General features: G+C 37.5%; 1 protein-coding gene across 2 annotated transcripts in view; it reads right to left on the reverse strand.

Annotated features, from left to right (window-relative positions):
- LOC109427861 (discoidin domain-containing receptor 2) overlaps positions 1-22,824 on the reverse strand; it is a 961,146-nt gene that overhangs the window by 388,114 nt on the left and 550,208 nt on the right. For both annotated transcript variants that reach the window (XM_062851500.1, XM_062851499.1), the window contains exon 3: positions 22,013-22,118. In XM_062851500.1, the coding sequence (XP_062707484.1) occupies positions 22,013-22,118 (106 nt within the window). The remainder of the gene's footprint in view (positions 1-22,012; positions 22,119-22,824) is intronic.

A 22,824-nucleotide genomic window follows, 5' to 3' on the forward strand; every position in this document is an offset into this window, starting at 1 on the left:
TCCCAAATGAAAATTGCTGAAGGAATTCCAAAGAAAATTTACGAAGAAATGCGCACAGTTGATTCCAATGAATTCCTAAAAGTATTATCGAAGAAATTCTCGAAGGGAATACAGGGCAAAGGACGGGGAAAATGAAGAAATAACCACCAAAAATAAAAATATATAAGTAAAAAAAGCTATCTCTTGAAGGAATTGTCAAAGTAGTTTCCAAGGGAATAACCGATGAAATTTCCATAAGATGTGTCGAAAAATCATTTGCAGAAATTTCTGAAAAGAATCCAAAGTAATTTCCAACCAAACTTTCGAAGTTATTGACGCATTTATTTCCAAACACGTTCCAGAGCGATTTTCCAATCGAATTGCCGAAGAAATTTTTATAAACAAACAACAGAAAAAGGAAAAAAAAATCACGAAAAAATTTACAAAAACTCAAGAAAAGACGTTGCCAAAGTAATTACTAGAGCTGAGGAATATCCGAAAGAAATTTCGAAAGTAATTGTGAAGAATTTGTAGTTTCAGGCAGTGTTGGGAAATGAGCGAGTACTCACACAACTGGTTAAACTCACTCATGAGTATGAGTTGTACACTTTAAACTCACTGTGAGTATTACTCACGTTTGAGTAAGTGCTGTACAACTCACACTCACACACACTCATAAAGTATTAGGTTAAGGAGTTTTAAAGCTGTTTGTCAAGATTTCAAAAACTCCATGGGCTTCCAGGATGCTTTAAGAGAGATTTCATTTGGGTTTGAAGGTTTTTTTTTTAGTTCTTCAGTAGGTTTTAGAAGTTTTCTGGAGAGCTTCGTGGCCGTCTGATTAGAGTTCGATTATCGCTCCAGCCAGTGATAACTCAAACGCCAAACGAAACATTCACCACCTGGTTCTGTACATCATCCGTTGTGTAGTGTAGTGTTAGTAATATTCCGTAATGTTCGGAATTGTATTTTCTGGGAGTTTCCAGGGGAACTCCCGCAGGTTTCAATGAAGTTTCTGTAAGCATCATGAAGGTTTCAGGAGGGATTCAAAGCGTTTCAGCGAGTTCCGGGGGGCTTCCTAGTTATTCTAGTAATGCCCAAAAATATTCAATGCGCTTCAAGGCCTTTCAGGGGTTCTCAAAGGGTTTCAGTAAATATGTTACAGTTTTAGGTACTTTACCCTACGATCCACTCCTGAGCGAATATAAGATAGTAAGGCAGAGAGTAGAAAGGGTGAAAATATGTACACTGTTCGATGTGAATTTTTGCCGTGATACTTACTTGTTTATTGAACACAATATTATTTGAAAGAATGCTCCAACTGTAGCCCACTGCCCAAGTTACATTAAAATATAACACACGTAACATACAGTACATACATACTGTCAGTATACATACGAAGAAGTGGGAAGATCATTTGAATAATGAAACAACTATTGAAAGAAATATAAAGATTGGCCACGGCGAGATGAATGGCGGTTGGGAGATGGGCAGGGGAGGTAAAGAATCGGGTATGCCAAGAGAAAAAAAAATAAAGTAAGTTGGTATTTTCCACTCAAGATTCAGAGCAATAGAGACGGATTCCTAAAGTTATAAAACTTACCATTTGTGTGACAAGTCAAGTGACCATGGTGAATATCTGTAGTCGCATAGTCCCCCGACGATACCCGGTGAAGCACTTGGAAGCAATTTCTACGGCCAGGTATTCCCAAACCCAAAAGTTACTTCCCACGTGAAAGCTACGCCAAACACAGAGATTGGAAGCCCGTTCAGCGAGTACATTCTGCAAGTCCGCAAACTCATCCCGCCATCCCACTTGAGATGACGAGTGACCTGACCTCCAAGCAGCTAGCACTCGTTGAGTACCATCAGACCGTTCCTCCACGCTGACCAGCTTCGTCATACACACCAACACCTACACCCATAAGTTAAATAAAACCGAAATTGAAAGTGCATTATGTTTTGTACTTTTAATCACAGCGAAGAGCCGACCCTGTGACCAAGAGTTTGGGAATTCTTGGAGGCAAGGCCAGTTAGGACTTGTCCGCAGCGAGCGTCTCGGATTTATCCCCTTTTGATATATAACAGGTGTCAGGGTGTTCAGAAGTTAAGGAGAAGCTTACAAGGGTAATGAGTCGGTCCTTTCAACGTGCATGAGCTTAATGAACTTCAACGTTCAGTGCTCCTGGCATCTCATTGAAAGTTTCAGAGGAGATTCAATGATTTTTACTCCCTAATTCAAAAAGGCTTCAGGAGTGTTTTAGAGAAGTTAACCGTGATTTTAGAGGGGAGCCTCAGAAAGGTTTCAAAAGGATTGCTCGGCATTTCAGTGCATTCAGGAGGTTTAAGAGGGTTTTAGAGATCTTCAGGGGAGAAGAATTTCCGGAGATTTTGAGAGGGTTTTCAATTACCCATAAACCCATAAACCCATAGACGTTTCAAGTCGTTTCAGAAAATTTCCTAGTACCTACTTCAGGTAAATTTCATTACGGGCTTAAGGATACTTTGAAGGTCTCAAACCGCTCTCAAACACATTTTGTTACGCGGCATAAAATGTTTTTCGTTTTTGCAGAAACCATTTTTTGTGAAATTTTGTTCAAACATGGTTTCTGCAAAAACGAAAAACATTTTGTACCGCCTTAAAAAATCAGAAGATACCCTGATCCACGCTCTACATGTGCACGAAAACCGATTTTGAAAATATTGCTTCGTTATTTAATAGTACCGTAAAGCGGGGTATCTTTGATAATGCGGGTAACTTTGATAGTGCGGCAGGCATTGTGTAGTTTATCTTATAACTATGATTCCTTCAACCAGTTAAGAAAAAGGTTAACGTAAATCAATTCTATGCATATGAAAGTTCATCTTAGACGTATTTTCATTAAAATCTAGTTGGTTTACAACTTTTTGGACAAAAAATTAAAATTGTTGATATTTTTGTCATTTATCAACCCCTTCAAACAATCTGCTATACGACTTCGTTACAACTATTTTTTCAATGAATGGACGCTTATTCTCGACAGATTCATCATAGTAGATTCCAAATCTGGTCTTGAATCTCTTAACGAAGTGTGTTTTAACGAAATGGAAGCAATTTTGTAAATTGTGATGTTAATCTCCATACATTGATAAACGCCTAAAAGTATGCAATGCCCTTGTAATTTCATGTAGATAAATATGTGTTGTTAAAAATTTGTTAATAAAACATTAAAAAACTACCCAAAAAGAGAAAACTAACCATGAATAACATGTAATCATATGTTGATATACCGTTAAGGATTTATTATTACAAAGATAATGATTTTTGATAGCTAAATTTATTGTGTTTTGCACTCAATACTCCACAAACTCATTTTTATATGTAGAATTTAGTAAAAAATCAATGTTTTTGTATAAAAAATCTATGTCATATATTCCACAAGCCTTCTCTCATCGTGTTCATACCCCTAAGATTTCAATGTGAGATTATTTTTTGAGATTTGATGTGTTTTTAGGGCATTATCAAAGTTACCCCAAAATGAAAATCTGATTTTCGGTTATATGAAAAACTAAAAGTTATCCAAAATATTTCAGATTGTCTATTCTTTTAATTGCAATTGATAACTGATACCCCAGTACTTGTTTTAAAAATATAAAACTCGGGGAAATACTGTTACATGTAAAAATATTGAGAAAATTCGCTGAAAAACTATCAAAGTTACCCCATTTTACGGTACATCAAAAACCAAAAAATGAGGAAAGGCTTCCAGTTTCGTCTTAACTCATCGGTTTTGAAAATAAAAACTTCTGGAAGACTCTAATTTCACTTTAAAATTGATAAATCTATTGGTTTATTTATTTGTGCACTTCTTCAAGATGTTGAATTCCGACCAAAATTTCCAAGGGGGGACTTAAGAGAAAATCAAAATTTGTGTCAGCCTTATTCAGAAAAGCAAGAATTTTATCAAAGCCATAATTGAATTTGGAAACTTATTGATGGCTCATATTCCGACGCTATACGTTTAAATAGGCCGAGCTGAAAAATATCAAATCTCTCAGTTGACTGCTTGATCACCTTCATTAGCACTGGATGCCGATCATTATCGAGACATTTCGGCAATTTTTTTTCTGCGCACTTTAGCTTATATTTTATTATCATTAGTTATAAGATAAGTGCAAGCAATCGAAATTTCCCCTATTAAAGCCCATTCAAATTTCTACCGTGTTACAGAGCGCGAGGACTCAACCAGTTGCATCAAAATTGTTCGCAGTAATTTTAGACGCAGAAGGGGATTGGTGCTATAAAATTTATTTTTTTTTTTCCATAAAACGTTGATCCATCCTACTGTAAAATGACGCCTCAGGAATCTAAAATGATGTAATTTGACAAGATCGCTTCAATTTTTATCAAGATTTTGTTCTTTTACACATATTAATCGCTTGCATCGATTTTGTTCACCTGCGTAATTTCAGCAATGGATCCAACCCTGATTCTGCAACACTGCCGGTAATATTTAGTGTGGTCAGAGACTATTTTCTTGCTGCCCGTGTAACTGGTTAACGAACATTTTTGATGATTTGATGTTTCGCATGCATGGGTTTGGTTTTGTTTTTTAATTGGTCACTTCCGACGGGACACCTGGAACCGGTTTCGGAACACAACCGGTTTAGATACGGTATGAAACTGTTTTCTTGCTTACCGTTCATCTGATTATCGAAAAACCCCGCTCTTCCATGTGTCACATGCATCGGCTTGGTTTACTTTTTTAATTGACCACTTCCAGCGGGACAGCTGGAACCAGTTCCGGAACACAACCGGTTCAGATATAGTCTGAAACTATTTTCCTGCTTACCGTTCATCTGGTTATAGAAAAAGCCGCTCTTTGATGTGTCGCATGCCTGGGTTTGGTTCACTTTTTTAATTGGCCACTTCCGGCAGGACATCCGGAACCGGTTCCGGAATACTACTGGTTCAAACATGGTCTGAAACTATTTTCCTGCTTACCGTTCATCTGGTTATCGAAAAAGCCGCTCTTTGATGTGTCGCATGCCTGGGTTTGGATCACTTTTTTAATTGGCCACTTCCGGCAGGATATCCGGAACCGGTTCTGGAATACTACCGGTTCAAACATGGTCTGAAACTATTTTCCTGCTTACCGTTCATTTGGTTATCGAAAAAGCCGCTGTTTGATGTGTCACATGCCTAGGTTTGGTTCACTTTTTTAATTGTCCACTTCCGGCAGGACATCCGGAACCGGTTCCGGAACACTACCGGTTGAAACGAGGTTTGAACCTATTTTCCTGCTTACCGTTCATTTGGATATAAAAAAAGCCGCTCTTTGATGTGTCGCATGCCTGGGTTTGGTTCACTTTTTTAATTGGCCACTTCCGACAGGACATTCGGAACCGGTTCCGGAACACATTCGGATCAAACATGGTCCGAAACTATCTTCCTGCTTACCGTTCAACTGATTATCGAAAAAGCCGCTCTTTGATGTGTCGCATGCCTGGGTTTGGTACACATTTTTAATTGGCCACTTCCGGCAGGACATACAGAACCGGTTCCGGAATACTACCGTGTCTGAAACTATTTTCCTGCCTACCATTCAACTGGTTATCAAAAAATCCGCTATTTGACGTGTCGCATGCATGGGTTATGTTCACTTTCTTATTTGGCCACTTCCGGCGGGACACCCGGAACCGGTTCCGGAACACTACCGGTTCAGATATAGTCAGAGACTATTTTCCTTCATCCCGTTCATCAGATAATCGAAAATGCCGTGGTTTGATGGGTCGCATGCATGGGTTCGTTGCATTTTCATATCTGGCCCCTTCCTGGGGTACCGGTCCAGAACACCTAAATGGCCATAACTCCGGAACGGCTGGACCGATCTGAACCATTTTCAATAGGAAACAATGGGACAATGTACCCCGTCGAATGAACCATCGGTCGTTGAAATCGGTTCATATTTACTATCTAAAAATGAGGTGACCTTTTTGTACACATACACACATACACACGCACACACATACATACACACAGACATCATCTCAACTCGTCGAGCTGAGTCGATTGGTATATAACACTTGACCCCTCCGGGGGCTCTATCAAAATTTCGTTTTTGGAGTGAACATATAGCCTTTCGACCTTGGTGTACGAGAAAGGCAAAAAATAAGTATGGTCAGTTCATGAGTAGCTTTTCAAAAGACGAAAATATCTCGAGTTTCCACAAAATAAGGACCCCAAAATCACCGCTGTGAAAATTACCTCAACAGTATGAGTTACATCACCATCAAACAACATGAAACACAGCCCCTGCGCGCCGTCACATCTTCTCACGGGAGGAGTAAATGAACGGAACGTGAAAAGCGGGGACTGGAAACGACGCAATTCGCCCACCTGACGACGATTACCGTAACGGTTGCCGTCGTCGTCGTCGTCGTCGTCGTGCCGTGCTACGTTCGCGTTCGTTTTCAGGTTTTCAGCCCCTGGGAGTAGGTAGTGTGGGTGTGGGAGCCAAACAATGGGAGAAAATTATTTTCCATTTTCGCAAATGAGCAAGAAAACGACGTCTCCCGGTGATTTTTCACTGCGGCACCCTCGCCTTTGCTGAGGCGGTGCTGTGCTAGTGGTCGTCGGTGTCGGTTCTCTGTTTGTTTCGACGGGGAACAGAAGCTGCTAGTGCAGATCGTATTTTATTTTCGCAGTGTTTTCTGGTGCGAATTTTTTGTTCTTCCACTGAAAAGCAAAGCAAGCGAGCAACCGAACAACCGAGAGAAACATCGAGCCACAAAAGATTCCTATGTCGGTCTGTTAGTAGGTATGGGTGCCTTCTAGACAAGGACGAAGCAAAAGTTTCCTTTCAAGTTTGTTTGCTTCGATGCTGTTGCTGCTGGTGGTGGCGGTGGGTGGCGATGGCTGATGCGGCTCGCTGGCTCTTGCGGTGGTGTGGCGTGCAAGATGAAGCAACAACCAACACCAGTCGGCAGAAGGATGGAAGCTCCGCGGGAGCCAGGAGGGGGACCTTTTCAAAAGTGATGCTGCTATTTGTTTCCATTTTCCATCCGCAAAGCAAGCAGCAGTGAGATGATGGAAGTTTTGTGCTGTGAATGCACGATGATGTGTGAAGGTGTATGCTTTGTAGGGGAGGGGACCGAGTGCAAAGTATTTTCAATTTGCTGTTCATGCTGACTTCGTGTCAATCGCATCTTGCGTGTGCTTTTTGCCATTTGGATCGGCAGTTTATGATGCTCTTTTCTTGATTGTCGATACGTGAGGGATATATTCTTTTGGGGTTTGCTTGATTTGTACGGCTGAGGGTTTGAACGTGTAAATCTATAATAATGATTTGTTCGCAAGATGTGATTGAATTTTCTTGAGTTTTGAATACTTGTTTGCATTATATTTTACAAACGATAATGATACCACATTATATTGATAAAACGATATCAACTAAATTTAAGTAGTGTCTTACCATCCCCTTGATTTTTTTTCCTGAGTTTAAACTTGTGGTTGGAATTTGAAAAGTTTCGATCAAATTTGCAGTTTTCATGAAAATATATGAAGGTTCAACGATACATTTTTGATTATTTCCAATTATATCGATTGTGTTTAATAAACTGAGTTATAGTGAAAAGTGCCCAAAATACTGGCCACTGCCCAAGTGGCTCGATTTCTTATTTTTTATTAACTTTTAAAAATCTGACAAATTGATCAGGAATTCTTCCGAATGGTACCTTGAAGGTTTCTCTGGAAATATCTCTAGGAATTCCTTCGGCAATTCTTCAAGAGACTCTTTATATTATAATTCCTTTGGAAAATTCTTAATCATTTCGACAGTTTTTAATTGAGCCATTTTCTGAAAAAAAAAACAACTCATCCTCCAAATTAAAGTGCCTTCGGCAATTCTAACAGCAATATCTTCATCATGTTCTAAAAATAGCCTTAAGGAAATTCCTTAAGAGATTCCGACAACTTCCTACGGTATTGCTCCATCAATTAGCTATTTTTTCTGAAAGTTCTATTAGGAGTTTATTCAGAAAATTATAAAAATTATTCAAGAACTTCTAAGACAGTTTCTTTAACAATTTGTCAGGAAATTTCTTCGAAATTCCATAAAATTGTCATTTTAGGAATTTCTTTGACATTTGCTTAAAGATTGCTTAAAGATTGAAGTTTATTCAGAGATTTATTAATTATGAAGTTCCCCAGAATATTCTTTCATACAGTACTTTGTAAAATCGCTTCGGAATTTCTGCACAATTTTCTATTTGAATTCTTTAGATAACGTGACTAGAAACTGTTGGAAGTCAGGTAGCGTTGAACGCTCGGGTAGCGTCGAACCTTCAGGTACGAGTTTGGAGTGTTGGAGCGAGGTAGATTTGTTGGCGTAGGTATGATGTTATTAAAGAAGATAGTCAAATTGTATATACCTGGAATGAATAAAGAGTGTGGCGGTTGTTGATTGAGGTATCAGTCGGCAGCCGTCTAGTTTGATGGAAGATGTCTAGCGTTTTATTTTCATTGTAATTTAGAAACAGGCATCGACGGAGCTAGCCTCGCTATGGCCTGCGTGGCCATGGTGGACTAGTCTCCAACAGAAACTGCTCTTGCATACCTTTGGGAGATTCTACAACATTTTTTTTTTTTTTTGAGAATGGATAATACAACTTCAATTTGTACCAGTCTTTTAGCGTGGATAGATCCTTTCATACCTAGTAAAATCTGAACTGATTACTCAAGGTATCCAAATTTCAGCGCTCCCCAAGGAAATGACTTCACTATTGCGCCTAATTAAAATTTATTCTGAGAGAACCCCTTCATAGATTAGGCTGATAAAAATTTAATTTTGATTTTTTGTCTCCCCCTTCAAAATTTCTTGGCTGGATTTTGCAATTTTGAGGGGGCAGATAAAAAATATTCATCAAAATTTTGGATCTTGCTCAAAGTTCTTTAACAAATCCGATGAGTTTTTAATATTTTTCAAATTAAATGCTTTATTATTTTTATTAAAGAGTGATGGGACAAAAAGTGAAATAAATATTCGTAACGGCCTTATAAGGGACACTCTTAATGAAATTATTTTTAAAAGTTTTACAAAAACTCTTTTTTAAATTTCTAGAAAAAAAATCTCGTTGACTCCAAAGGAATCGCCAGAAGTTTCTTTAAAGCTGCTTTGCAGATTAATTCAAACATTCTAAACATTTTACAGAAACACGATTCTTGCAGTATTTCTTGAAATTATTACTGCAAGCATTCCTCTGAAGATTAATTCTAGTATCCCTTCAAAATGCATTACTGTCCATGTTTTTTTCTGAACATTTTTCCAGGGATTCCTTCAGAAATTCTCCCTGGAATTTTCTTCAACACCTCTTTAGGAATTTGTCAAAATATTTATCTTAAAAGTGGTCCAAGGTTTCTTCAGAAAAATCATCTGGAATTTCTCCTGAGATTTAATGAAAAAAATCTTCAAGTATTGCTATCTTAGTTTATGCTGGAATTCCTTCATGTATTTTTTAAAAAATTTCAAAAGGAATTCCACGAGAAATATTGACAGAACTTTTTGTCGGAGTCTTCGGGTTTTTTAACGAAAATTCTTTTAAAATTTTCTCGAGAAAGTCTTTCAAGAATTTATCCATGAGTTTTTCCAGGAATTCCTCCTAGCGTTTCGTCGAAAGATACAATTCCATGAAATATCTTTTCATTAAAAAATTCCTTAAGAGTTTTCCTTTGGAAAATTATTGCTTCAATATCTCCAGGGGTTCCTTCAGGTGGAGTTCCATTTATTCAAAAAAATTCTCGGACATTTTCCTCTACCAAATTTCTCCGGTTCTTACAGGATTATTTAATAAAAAAAATCTTCAAAAATTCTAAGGAAAATTTGTGTACAAAGCTCTTTAGAAACATGACAACTAATTTTTCTGAAAATTTCTTTAAAAGTATCTCTTAGAGTTCTTCCAAGGATTTCATCGCAAACTTTTTTAAGGAATTTCTTAAAAAATATTTCTTCCATCAAAAACGCTACCAGTACCTTTTCTCGCGGTTTCTACAAACACATTTCAAGAGATTCCTTCAGAAATTTATGTATGGTATTTTCCAGGAACCCTTCCAGGAGTTGCTCAAAGATTTTTTTTGAGAATTCAAGGAAGTAATTTCCTAGGCATTCTTTCAGAAAACTTTTTACATTGTTTGAGACATCCTCCCGAATTTCTTAGAAATTTCTTCAGGGATCCTTTGATGCATCAGTAATTTTGGAAAAATTTCTCAAAAAAAAATCTTCTAGAAAAACTGCACAAATTTTGCAGGGACATCTAGACATCCCAGGATATATTCCTGATGAAACCGCAAGAGTATTTTTCAGTCAAATGTTTGGAAGAATTTCGAGAGCAATTTCTGTAGGATTGGTAAAGAAATTTTTGAAGCCTTTCTGAAAAACTCCTTAGAAGAACTTAAAAAAAATAGCTTAGTGCCCACCGCCATCGTCAAGCCGCGACGACCACAGCATCGAGTCGACGAGGATAAGTAAAACCTGCGCAGGTATGTGTTACTTGTAGACATGGCCATGTTCTAGTGAATTTCCCGCATCGAAACTCCATCCAAATCGTCCAACCCGAAAGTGTAATAAACCCGAGAATGTTCTTGTAATCTATAGATCGAGTAGTTTTCCGTTCAGTTCTGTTACGTTCAGTGCAATAAAGGACAAGTTCACTCCATTTGCAAAGCCATACCGTATTCCGTGTCTACTTTGCTCTTCGATATCTTTGAGAAACTTCTCCTGTGGTGGTTTAGACGGTTGAATGAGTCTGAGTCTGCTACGTAGACGAGTTTCAAGCAATTGCGTTCCAATTAGATTTGAGCCAGCGACCGTTCGAGTACCCTGAGGTGAAAGTCGATATTAGTCGGGCAAATAAAACTGATCGGTGGTCTCTCAAATAAAGAGAGTTGCGCTTAAGCAATCGATTGTCTTCAAACCTCGAGCAAAAGTCGCCGAACGGTTACAGAGATCCCTAGAAAAACTTTTGAGATGCCTCTAAAGAAATTGTGAGTTATCCTTAGAGGAATTATCAAAAGTTATCCTTATAGAGATTATACAAGTTATCAATGATACATATTGCCCATTTTACTGGCATTTTACCAGATTAGCTGGTATGTCTGAAACATACTGGAAAAACTTGTAATTAAGAAGGCACGAAATGTTGCTAATTGGCAAATTGGGAGATGAAATTTGTGAAAAAAATCGCGTTCTGGTGGGATTCGAACCCACGACTCCGTATTCGCTAGACCGGCGCTTTAACCAACTAAGCCACAGAACAGGTAATGGTTCTGCGGAATAGAAAGCCAAACTGACTCCGAAGCCGCACCATGAACACTCCTATTTCACAAACTCATCTCTCTTTTCGGCTTAGATGCCAATCCACAACACACTCCTATTTGTGCCCACTAACTACAAGTGCGAGCGAATTATTTATATGAAGCCGAGACTTACTCTTTTAAAGGCTTCATATAAATAATTCGCTCGCACTTGTAGTTAGTGGGCACAATTAGGAGTGTGTTGTGGATTGGCATCTAAGCCGAAAAGAGAGATGAGTTTGTGAAATAGGAGTGTTCATGGTGCGGCTTCGGAGTCAGTTTGGCTTTCTATTCCGCAGAACCATTACCTGTTCTGTGGCTTAGTTGGTTAAAGCGCCGGTCTAGCGAATACGGAGTCGTGGGTTCGAATCCCACCAGAACGCGATTTTTTTCACAAATTTCATCTCCTAATTTGCCAATTAGCAACATTTCGTGCCTTCTTAATTACAAGTTTTTCCAGTATACAAGTTATCCTTCGAAAATTTTCTTAATAAATTGATTGGATAATACATGGATGAATATCTGGAGGGAATCCTGAAGGAATCTCTGTATGAACTCCTGTATGTATCTTGAGGAATGCTTGTCTAAATCACTGAAAGTAATAAATGCAAGATTCTCTTGGGAAATTCCTGCAGAATTTTCTACAGAAATATTTAATGGAATCCTTAGATCAATTCCTGAACAAAACTCTGGAGACCTTTCAGAAGAAATCCCTGAACGAATTTCTGATGAAATATCTGGAAAGTCAAGTTATAGAATTTGCCAAATAATCTTTGGAAGATTTTCTGTAGACAAACGAATCCCTAGAAAAAAATCTAAAGTGATCGCTGGCGAAGTTCCAGAAGGAAGCTATAGAAAGCTACCTTAAAAAAAATGTAAAAACTCACGAGGGAATATTTGTAGGAACCCTTTAGAAAGTTTTTAAAGAATCTCTGGAAAATTTTCTGGAAAACAAATCACCGAAGGATTTGCTGTAAGAAATTTTGGAAAATTTTAAGACCAATTTCCTGGAGTAATTTTTGAAGGAATCCACAGAAGATTTTCCTGGACATGAACTTCTTGGACAAATTCGTGGAAGAATTTTGGAAGAAATTTCCAGGGTAATTGCTTTAACAATCCATGAAATAATTTCTGAAGGAAGTACCATTCCAATTTTTGACGTCTTTTTATAAACATCTGATAAAATAATAAGACTGTGCTATATCTGTAATGTAATGAAGCAAGATTCAGTCGTTATCTAGTATATTTGAAAGAAAACTTATAGAATGGCCAATAGATTCATGCATAATTACTGAAAATGTGCCAACATTGTCAATGTTGCTTACGCCTTTATGCAGAGTTACGAAGATGAGGGACTTTTGAATCTGTCGATAATTTCAGATTCCTGAAAAAATCTATGAAGAATATTAAAAAAAAACAGACGCTATTCTACAGGAACATTTGGAGATATTTCTGGAAGATCAGAATTCCGAAGGAAATAAATCCATGGAAGATGGTCTAAAACCTTTAAAAGACATCCGTGAAGACTTTTCCAAGAAATTCTGGGTAGGGATAATTAATAAGTTCCCACATTAAGTTTTTTAGATATTCTTAAGGAAAACTTCGGAGCAAACTTAGATTTTTTCTCAATGAAATCAATTGAAGAATTTCTGAAGGATTTCTCAAAAAAAAAAACTCCGAAAGAATTTATGGAATATGGGCAATATATTCTGAAAGTATCACTAGATAAATTCTTGAAGGAATACCTGAAGGATTTTGAAGAATATATTTTCAGAAATTCATGAGAATCTTAATCAAATTGAGAGACCAAATGAGAAAATAAAGAAATTCCTGAAAGAAAAGTTCGGAATGAATCTTTGTCATTTGTAGGGACTTCTGAAGGGATCCCTGGAAGGAGTTCCAATATCACAGAGTAAAAAAAGTAATACCAATTTACATGAATTATTGCTCTATGTTTGAAAGTGCGCAGAAAGGTTATGAAGGTATGAAAAAAGATAATGATTCTTTAAAATTTGAGAAACGCACAGCATTTTGAGAAATTGGCACATGCTTTTCTTATTTGTATGAGACCGCAAATAATTTCATAGAAAATCACAGAGTTATCGCTTAAGGCGAAACTGGAAGTTTTTCCTCTTTTTTTTGGTTTTTGATTTTTTTTATAAAATAACGAAGCAATATTTTCAAAATCGGTTTTCGTGCACATGTAGAGCATGGATCATGGTATCTTCTGTTTTTTTTTCTGTGGTGGAAAAAGTTTTCCATTTTTGCAGAAACCATTTTTTTGTGAAATTTTATTCAAAAATGGTTTCTGCAAAAACGAAAAACATTTTCCACCACGCAAAAAAAATCAAAAGATACCTTGATCTATACTCTACATGTGTACGAAAACCGATTTTGAGAATATTGCTTCGTTATTTTATAAAAAATCAAAAACCAAAAAGTGAGGAAATGCTTCCAGTTTCGCCTTAAGATAATATATGAGGCTCTTCCACTCTTCCAAAATCAAAATTCTGCTTTTTTGCCCACATGATTAGAAATGGGAGCCCAAACAAAATTTTAAATATCAGAAAAGATATGTTTCCTTCGTGGCATACTAACATCGAAAATACCATAAAGATGATATTTCTACAATTTCAAAAGTGGAAGAGAAATTCTGAGTTCTCCATACCACAATAGAGCTTTTTAACACCTACGGAGGTGCTAGAGCTTGGAATATTCACAACAGCATTTTTTTTTCTAAAAGTCGTGAGTGTCCAAACGAAAAATCACATAGGAGATTTCAAAGGAGGTTTCCTTTTATTAGTCCGTATGACATACAGACATTGCAAGTGGTTAATTGTTGGATTTGGAGCATGACCCAGTATTGTGTTTTGTAGCTCAAGCTTCTGAACGTCTTCTCGGGGGATTTTCTTAAGAAGTTTTCGAAGAAATTTCCTCTGAAATTATCAGAGAAGTTTTTTAAAAATCTGCCGCGTAGTCTTAAATTAGGAAAAAGAAAACCTGTAACACAAATTAGGTGTCCTAATGTGCTTAATTCAGATTTCTTATGATATTATGCTAGATCTCCTTGGAAATGGATTCCTAGCTAAAGACTAGTTCTAGGAATTATATTATATGTAAAAATGAGGGGCCCAGAATCAAAGGGGTGTAAGTGACCATTTTGTCGATTTTGAGCTGAGCATATCATAAAATTCTTCAGATTTCAAGCTTTCAGGAACTTTTTTAAGATTGTTTCTCCGATGATTGGGAATATTACAATAAATCATAGAAAATTGGGTTGATTTTGAAGCTCCATACATTTTGTATGAGAAGAAAATTTGGTCAAAAACTTCAAACCTCATTTACTCGAAAGTGGGTTTTTGTCACTTACACTCCTTTGCTTCTAACCCCCTCAAATATAATATAAGTTATTAAAAAATTATCTAAGTTGTTTTCAGGAAGGCCAATAGTTTTCTTTAATATTACAGCAGAACATAAGAGACTATTTAGTCTGCTGATGCACCAATTCCTAAACAGACTTGCTTACTTGAACACGCTATCCTAGAAGAAAGGCAAAACATTCACCTGTTCGTAAGCATCGGCTGAACACCCCCCCTATCAGATAGGACTTCAAAACTCACCGCAGCAGGAGGCAGATTATTCTACTTCTTGCTTGAGGGTGCAGTTCCTCGTATACTAACCTCTGGTGGTGGTGAATGGATTCGCGCAGAACAAAAGCAACATCAGAACCAACCGAGGAAAACGTTACCGGTCGGCGTAACGGACCACCGCGCCGCCACAACATTCAGCTCCTCACCCATCCGCACACATACACATACAGACTGGGTTGTGATTTTTCATTTTAAATGAGAGCAATTTGTTATCCCGATGAGAATAATGTGGGATTGTTATCCTCTGCAGCCGACAGAGGCCCACTTTCTCAATCCGTCGTCGGTGTCGGGACGTCGGTCGGTTGCAGGCTGGCAAAGGAGTTCCAAGCGTGCTTCTCAACAATGTAAGTACACATTTCCCGGGATCCGGTGGCTGCTTGCTGCGCGTAACCGTCTTTTATCCTGGTTTCCGGGAAAAGGTTGGTACAAAGGTACACATCAGAGAAGAAGATGGTAGTCAGTTATTACAAAAGTCCACGGTGCACTGCACTGCCAGACCGTGTTCAACGGACGACGGGAGATTAAAAAATGAACCATAAAGTGTGGTTCTCCCGCGGATGCTGATTCTGAGTAAATTCCGAGGAACAAAAGGGCGTCATCGTTTGGCGACCACCACCTTGTTGAGGGGAGATAAGTGAGTGTATTTGGAAAATTGTTAACAGCAGTTCTCAATTGTCCGACAAGTGGATCAGAGCTTAGACTGAAAAACCAGGAGATCAAAAGACTTGATCTTACGTTTTTCTGGTTTTCTGATGTCTCGAAATTTGACATTCTCGTCTTCTGATATTTTTGTCTTCTGGCCTTCTGATCTCATGGTATTATAATTTTTGATCTTCTGAACTTCATGCCTTCTGATCTGTAAGCTCTCTGATTTGCTGATATTCAGCATCTTTATTCCTTTGAATCTCTGGTCTTCTGATTAATTGCTCTACTGATTTGCAGATCCTTCCTATGACTTAATGACTATGACTTCCTTGGGCATAGAGTATCTTCGTGCCTGCCACACGATATACACATGCAAAATGGTCATTGGCAGAGGAAGCTCTCAGTTAAAAACTGTGGAAGTGCTCATTGAACACTAAGCTGAGAAGCAGGCTTTGTCCCAGTGAGGACGCTACGCCAAGAAGAAGAAGAAGAAGAAGATTTGCAGATCCTATGGCATTTTGATCTTATGATTTTATTACTTCTGTAGTTCCGCCATTCGGATGTTTCTTGTTTTCTTGCTTTGCTTTGGTGTTTTGGTTATTTTTGAGTTTATATCGTTTTGTTTTGCGGTCTCCTGTTCTCTTAAATCCTTCATGTCTTCTTGTATTTTGCGCAACGGAATTTATGGTCATCAAATCTTTTTACTCTTCTTGTCTTTTGATCTTCTTTTCATCTAGTATTTCGATCTTTTGACCTTTTTATAATTATTTCTTTATTATGGAGATTTACAGCCTCAGTCTGGTTTATTTCTAAAGCAGTAGGTCAGATTCTTATTTTAGTTTTCTGGTACTCTAGCCTTCTGATCATCTGGTCTAGTAATCTTTCGAAAAAAAAAACCAAAATACAAGCAGACAAAAAGACTGAAAGATCAGAAGGCTGGCAAACTTGAAGATTCGAAGATCAGAAGAACCATAAACCAGCAAACCAGAAGGTCAGAAACCAGAATAACTCAAGTTCCAACCACCAAAGCCAACAGACCAGAAGATCCGAAGATTGGAAGATCAAATAACTAGAAGACCAAGCAGATTGTAGACTAGAAGATCGAGGTCTTCTGTTGTTCAAGAATTCTGGCATTCGGTTTTCTGGTCTTATGATGTGTATAAGTGTTACCGTCGTGGTAAAATTAGAGATTCACGCTTTCCAAATTTCAACGCCCCTATGCTGGAATTCCTGATTTTTTTTTTCTCTTGGAACGGAAGTTTGGAAAAAAAAGTTTGATGAACTTGCTTCTAAAAGTCCTGAAGAATTCCTTGGAATACTTAAGAAGCTCTGAAGATGTTTCTGAGCATTTTGATAAATGTATTATGAAGAAGTTTCTTAATTAATTCTTCAAGGAAACCTTCAGACGAATCCATGTGGAACTCTCTGGCGAAATTCTTGAAAGAATTTTTCGATGAATATCTGAAGGAAAATTTCTGAACAAGTCAAAGGGGTTGATTTGAAGAAAATGCTGCATGAGTCCCTACCTTGTTCAAAAATATCATTAGTAGAATTCCGGTAGAAACTACTTTAAAAAATAAAAAGAAATTTCTGGTGGAATCTGTGTACATGTACATAAGTCTAAAGTTATTTTTGAAAATATTTTTGAGAAATTTCTAGACGAATTTCTGAACAAACTTAAGGAAAATATTTTTGGAGAAGTTTCTGAACGAATTTCTAGGAACAATACGTAGAGAAACACCTAAGAGGAAAAATTGTGAAATTTCTAAGAAAATGCTTATAGGAATACTCGGAGAATTTCCTGAAACATTTTTTGTAGAAATTTCTGCTGGCAACTCTGATGAAATTCCTACTAGAACTTTTGAAATAAATCATACATAAGTCTTAGGAAAAAATCGTATAATACACATGTAGATATTTCTTCGGGAATTTTCAATGGAGTCCCTGAAGAAATTTATGAAGGAATCTTTGGAGGAGCTCGTGAAGGATAACCTGGAATATATATTTCCAGGAAGGAGCCTATCAAAGAAATTTCAAAACAATCCACGGAAGAATCTTGGAATCTTGGAAGAAATCCTTGGAGAAAGTTCTAGAGGAATCCTAGATGAAATTTCCGAGAAAAAAATTAATGAACATCTCTTGTATGTCTTTATTACGAAATTTTTGAACCGAGGCTAGTTCATCTAGAAAAACCCTAATTAATCCACCTAGCGCTAGCGGTGATGGTGTCTTTCTTGTGGTTTCGAAACCCCATTTCATCAAAACTCAAGTGAAATGTTAATGTATATCGCACTTTCAGACAGAAATTAATTTCATGGCACCAGAAATCATATCGTTTATCTGGCTTTTGATGTTTGAGCCTCAAACTCTTAGGAAAAAGTCGCCATCTTGGATTTTGAACCGCTGTCTTGGTTATTCTGGTCGCCATTTTTGGAACCCAAGAATCTTCCTAATGCAAAATATACCCACAATGCATGGTTTTAAGGCCTAAAGCTCCATAAAACAGCCACCATCTTGAATTTTGAGCCACCATCTTGAATTTTTAGACTCCGGACAGCTTCTCCATACCAAATATACCCACAATGCATGGTTGTAAAGCATAAAACTCTATTAAACAGTAGCCATCTTGAATTTGGTGCCGCCATCTCAGATTTTAGACCGCCATCTTGATTATTCTGGTCACCAGTTTTTCAATTCACATATCTTCCCCATACCAAATATACCCGTATTGCGTGGTTTTAGAGCATAAATCGCCATCTTGAATATTAGGCTGCCATCTCGAATTCTGGGCCGACATCGAGCAATTTCTGGTCTTCAATGTCGATTTCCGCACAAAATTCGTCAATCATGCTAAAGGTTCCAAATCGCCGTAGTTTGATGTGTCGCATGATGGGGCTTGGTTCAGTTTTATATACGGCCAGTTCTACCGGTGCTGATCCGGATCACTGAAATTGCCATAACTCCAGAACGCCTCGACCGATCTGGACCATTTTGAATAGCAAAAAAAGCGGTGAAATTCCGGTTGAATTCAAGCTATAATCTGAAAAAAGGGCAATGAGAAGTGCCTTAAAAGTGAGCGAACTTTTTTGTTCACAGACATGCATACACACAGACATCATCTCAATTCGTCGAACTGAGTTGATTGGTATATGTTTGACTTGACCCTCCGAGCCTTCTATCGTAAATTCGTGTTTCATTTCACTTCAATTCACGAAAAAGGGAAAAAGGAATATCTGAAGGAATTTCTGGAGAATGTTTTTCAAATTCTAATCCAATTTTTTGCAAAGTCCTTGGAAGATTCAATAAAGAAATTTCTAGAGTAGTTTCTGAAAGAATCCAGGTTTTCTACTTAGAAGAACCATTTGAAAAACTTCTGCAGGAATTGGTAAATTTCTGAAGAAATTTTGAACCATTTTTTTAATGGAAAAGTGCAACTACAAAAATCATAATAAAAAACTTATAGAGGAAGCATTTGAGGGATTCCTTAGTGAACCTGGAGAAGTTTCTACATGAAATCCTGGCCGAGTTGCATTAGGACACTTTGAAGAAAGAATTCTGAATTTATGATTTTCTGAAGAAATTGGAAATTGCTGGATAAATTCTTTAAAGATTCCCAGGAGGGATTTCTAAACAAGTAAATGGAACATTTTTCGAGCATGCCTATGGAAGGATTTTGAAGGAATCCAAAAATATCAAAAGCAATCGCTATTAATTTCTGGCCAAAACTCAAGTAAAATTTCTGAGTTATTTCATCGCGAAATTAAGGTTGTCTTTGGAAAATATTTTTAAAAATTTCTGGAAGTTTTTTTTTCAAGGATTCGCTGGAGGAACTTCTGAAGGAATCCGGGGAATATTTTCCAAAAAAATCCCTGAAGGGATTTTTAAACCAATTTATAGGGAGTCTACTGGGGAAATCTATGATGCGTTTTCCCACAGCATCCTTGGAGAAAGCTTTGAGTTTCCTTTAGAAAATTTTCTTGAAGAACACTCTGGAGAATTTTTAGAAACAAATACTTGGCGAAATTTCTGAAATAACCCATGGACAATATTTTTAGAAAAATCTTCTTCTTTATGGCTCGACGTTCGCATCAGAACTTGGCCTGCCTCTCTTCAATTTAGTGTACTTCCACAGTTATTGATTGAAGGGATTTTTTTGCCTGCCATTGTATGAATTTGTGCATTGTGTGGCAAGTACAATGATACATTATGCCCAGGGAGTCGAGAAAATTTTCCCGACCGGAACGGGAATTGAACCCACCTTCTTCGGATTGGCGATCCATAGCCTTAACCACTGGGCTAACTGGAGAAACATCACTGGAGTATTTTTCAGAAAAATCTTGAACCAATATTTGAAGAAATCCCTGGAAACTTTCTAAGAGAATTTATGAAGATATGCCAGCAGTATTTTCGAAAGAAAACCATGGAAGAATTTCTAGTGAAAGCCGCTGAAGGTAAGAATATCTGAAAAACAATCATGGCAATTCATACAAGATTCTAAAAAACATCTTTGTAAAATCCTTGGAAACAAACCCGAATGAATCCTTGCAAGATTTTTTTTAAGGACAAGGTATTTGGAGTACATTGCTCAAATTTTCTAGAGCACCGTTTTTTAGAACTGTTGAACGGATTTGGATTAAAATGCATCACGCTGTTGACAACCACTGAACAATTATCGTGATGCATTTTCATCCAAATCCGTTCAACGGTTCTAAAAAACGGTGCTCTAGAAATTTTGAGCTATGTACTCGAAATACCTTGCCCTTAAGGATTTGTGAAGAAATCGCAAATTTTCACAGGCATCCTTTTCGAAGAATTTATGAAATCTTTTCTAGAAAGGGCCGAAAATTTTTCTAAAGGGGTTTTTATTCAGGAATCATAGGAGAATACCTAGAAGGGCGTTTGTAGGAATTCCTAGCGAAAAAATCTGAAAGAATTCCTGGACAGGTTCTGAAATCGTTTTGAAGGAATCTGCGTGAGATTTGCCGAGGGATTTCGGAAGGAATCCTTGGAAAAATTATGAATTTTCCAGAGCAATTCTGAAAAAAAAATATTTGAAAAAAAAAACTATAGCATGAAAAAATTCTTAAAGAATCCATAGAAGATTGTCCATTTCAATAGTTGGAGAAATTCATGGAAGAATTTTTAGAATATTTTTGGAGAATTTTTTGGAAAACTTCCTGAAAAACTTTCCGGAGAAGTTTTGGAAGAACTCCCTGTAGAATTTCCTAAAGGAATCCATGGAGAAATTTTTGAAGAAATCAATAGGACACAACCAGTGAAGTACTAGATTTGAAGTAATGAGCAGAAGTTTCTGTGTGGTGAGATGATGCATTCTAAGTTTCTGAATAATTTTGGAAGATTTTCTAAAAAGAAACGAAAAATTTTATGAAGGAATCATTTTTTAAGGGACCATTTTAAGGAACAAATTTCTCTAAAAACATAACTAGGAGAGCAATTGTAGGACTTCCTTGAAAATTATTTAAAGAGTCTCTGGAAAAAAATTTGATTAATATCTGCAAAATCTGTAAAAAAAATTGCACCTGAAGAAAACTTGCGAATAACTTTTTGGAGTTTTGAAAAAATCCGTGAAGAAATTCCTAGCGTAATATATTGAGGCATACTTAGGGTAATTGAGGTCAAAAAAATCCCAAAAGAAATTATAGGAGTTCGTGGAGAAATTTATGCATAAATATCCCTGAAGAAAAAATCCGTGTGAATCGTCGGAAGATTTGTTTTGAAACAATATGTGAAAAAAAAACTTCAGAATTCATTGGAAAAATATTCAAAGGAATCCTTTTAAAGATTGTTTGGAAATTTTTCTGAAGAGTGCATAAAAAATCCGAAAGTTTCCATTAGGTATTCGTCCATAAATTTTACGAAAAATTCTTCTCGAAATCCCGACAAGGAGTGCATAAGAAATTCCATGAATTTCTTCGGGTATTCTGAATTTTCTGGACATTTTGTCCTCCGATTTTGTTGCCGTCTGGTCTGGTTTGTCCTTCGGATTTTTGATGTTCTGTATTTTTTGGCGCTCCGAATATTTGGTCTTTAAGTCTGTCTGCTGGTCATTAAGTGTGTATTCTGATCTTCTGATTTCTGACCTTGGAGTCATCTTGTCTTTTGGTTATATTTAATTATTCATTTGTGGATGTTTTACTCAATGTTCTGGCCTCTTTTGTTTTCTGTTCTTCTTGTTTACTTTTGTTTGAAACTTCTTATTTTTATTCATTTTTATTTGGTTTGAATTTCCCATCTTTGTGATTTTTGTTGTTTGAAATCATTCGATTTTTTTATTACCATATCTCCTTTTTAATACGTTTGGAACGCAAGAGAGAGAGAATCTTGTGTGGAACTGGAACACTGAGTTAATCTCCCACATCATTTGTCCACCACTGTCCACTGTCCAACTTACCTCGCGTGCTGGGGGCCAACGTTGCCAATGTCGTGCGCCGAGCTGGCCGATATCTGGGAATCGTTGATGGCACCGGACTCCATTCCTAATGGATTTTTGCATTTTTCTGTAATTAGAAGGGTCACCGAGAAGCGGACAACCGAGATTCGGACAGAAAGAGAGAGAGAAAGAGAAAAATCGATTAGTCTTGACTCATTAGCAACAGGTTTGGTTGGGGTCCGATTCGGGCTTTCACCGTTTTGCATGCGAGCGAACAAAGCGGACAAAGCGACCGGTTCCCATCAGTGCGCAAAGTTTCCACCCACTTCTGAAAATGTGTCCACAACATTGAGACACGGGCAAGTGTGATTCGGAAGAGCAGAAAAGAGGTGAGTTGATGAGGAGCATGAGGAGCTCGTTCATCTCGGTCGCCTCTGTCGGTGACGGACGTTGAGGTATGATTTGTGGGTCGGCTTTCAAATAGTAATTACTTTACCTTCTTTCGGTGTTCTCAGATCATCGCTTCTGTTGCCGAACGGAACGGTTTCGGAGGAAGTGCCAAGGGTTTAGCGTTACCGGACCAGGAGATTAGGTTCGGTTGAGGTGATTTTCGTTTAGACTTGGCTAAAGGGTTGAACCGGACCGGAAGTGATTGATGACAGGTCATTTAGTGAGGGTTTTCTTTTTCGGAGTGATTGATTTTGGAGCAGAGAAGAAAATGTTGCTCCAGCCGAGACGGATTTGAAAGACGTTTTTTTGGTAAATGGATTGTTTGCGTAGTAAATGTGGGGTTTCTTACCAGCTGATGAGACTTAGTAGCAACGGTTTTGGAA

Source organism: Aedes albopictus, chromosome 2 (assembly GCF_035046485.1).
Source record: "Aedes albopictus strain Foshan chromosome 2, AalbF5, whole genome shotgun sequence".
NCBI lineage: Eukaryota > Metazoa > Arthropoda > Insecta > Diptera > Culicidae > Aedes > Aedes albopictus.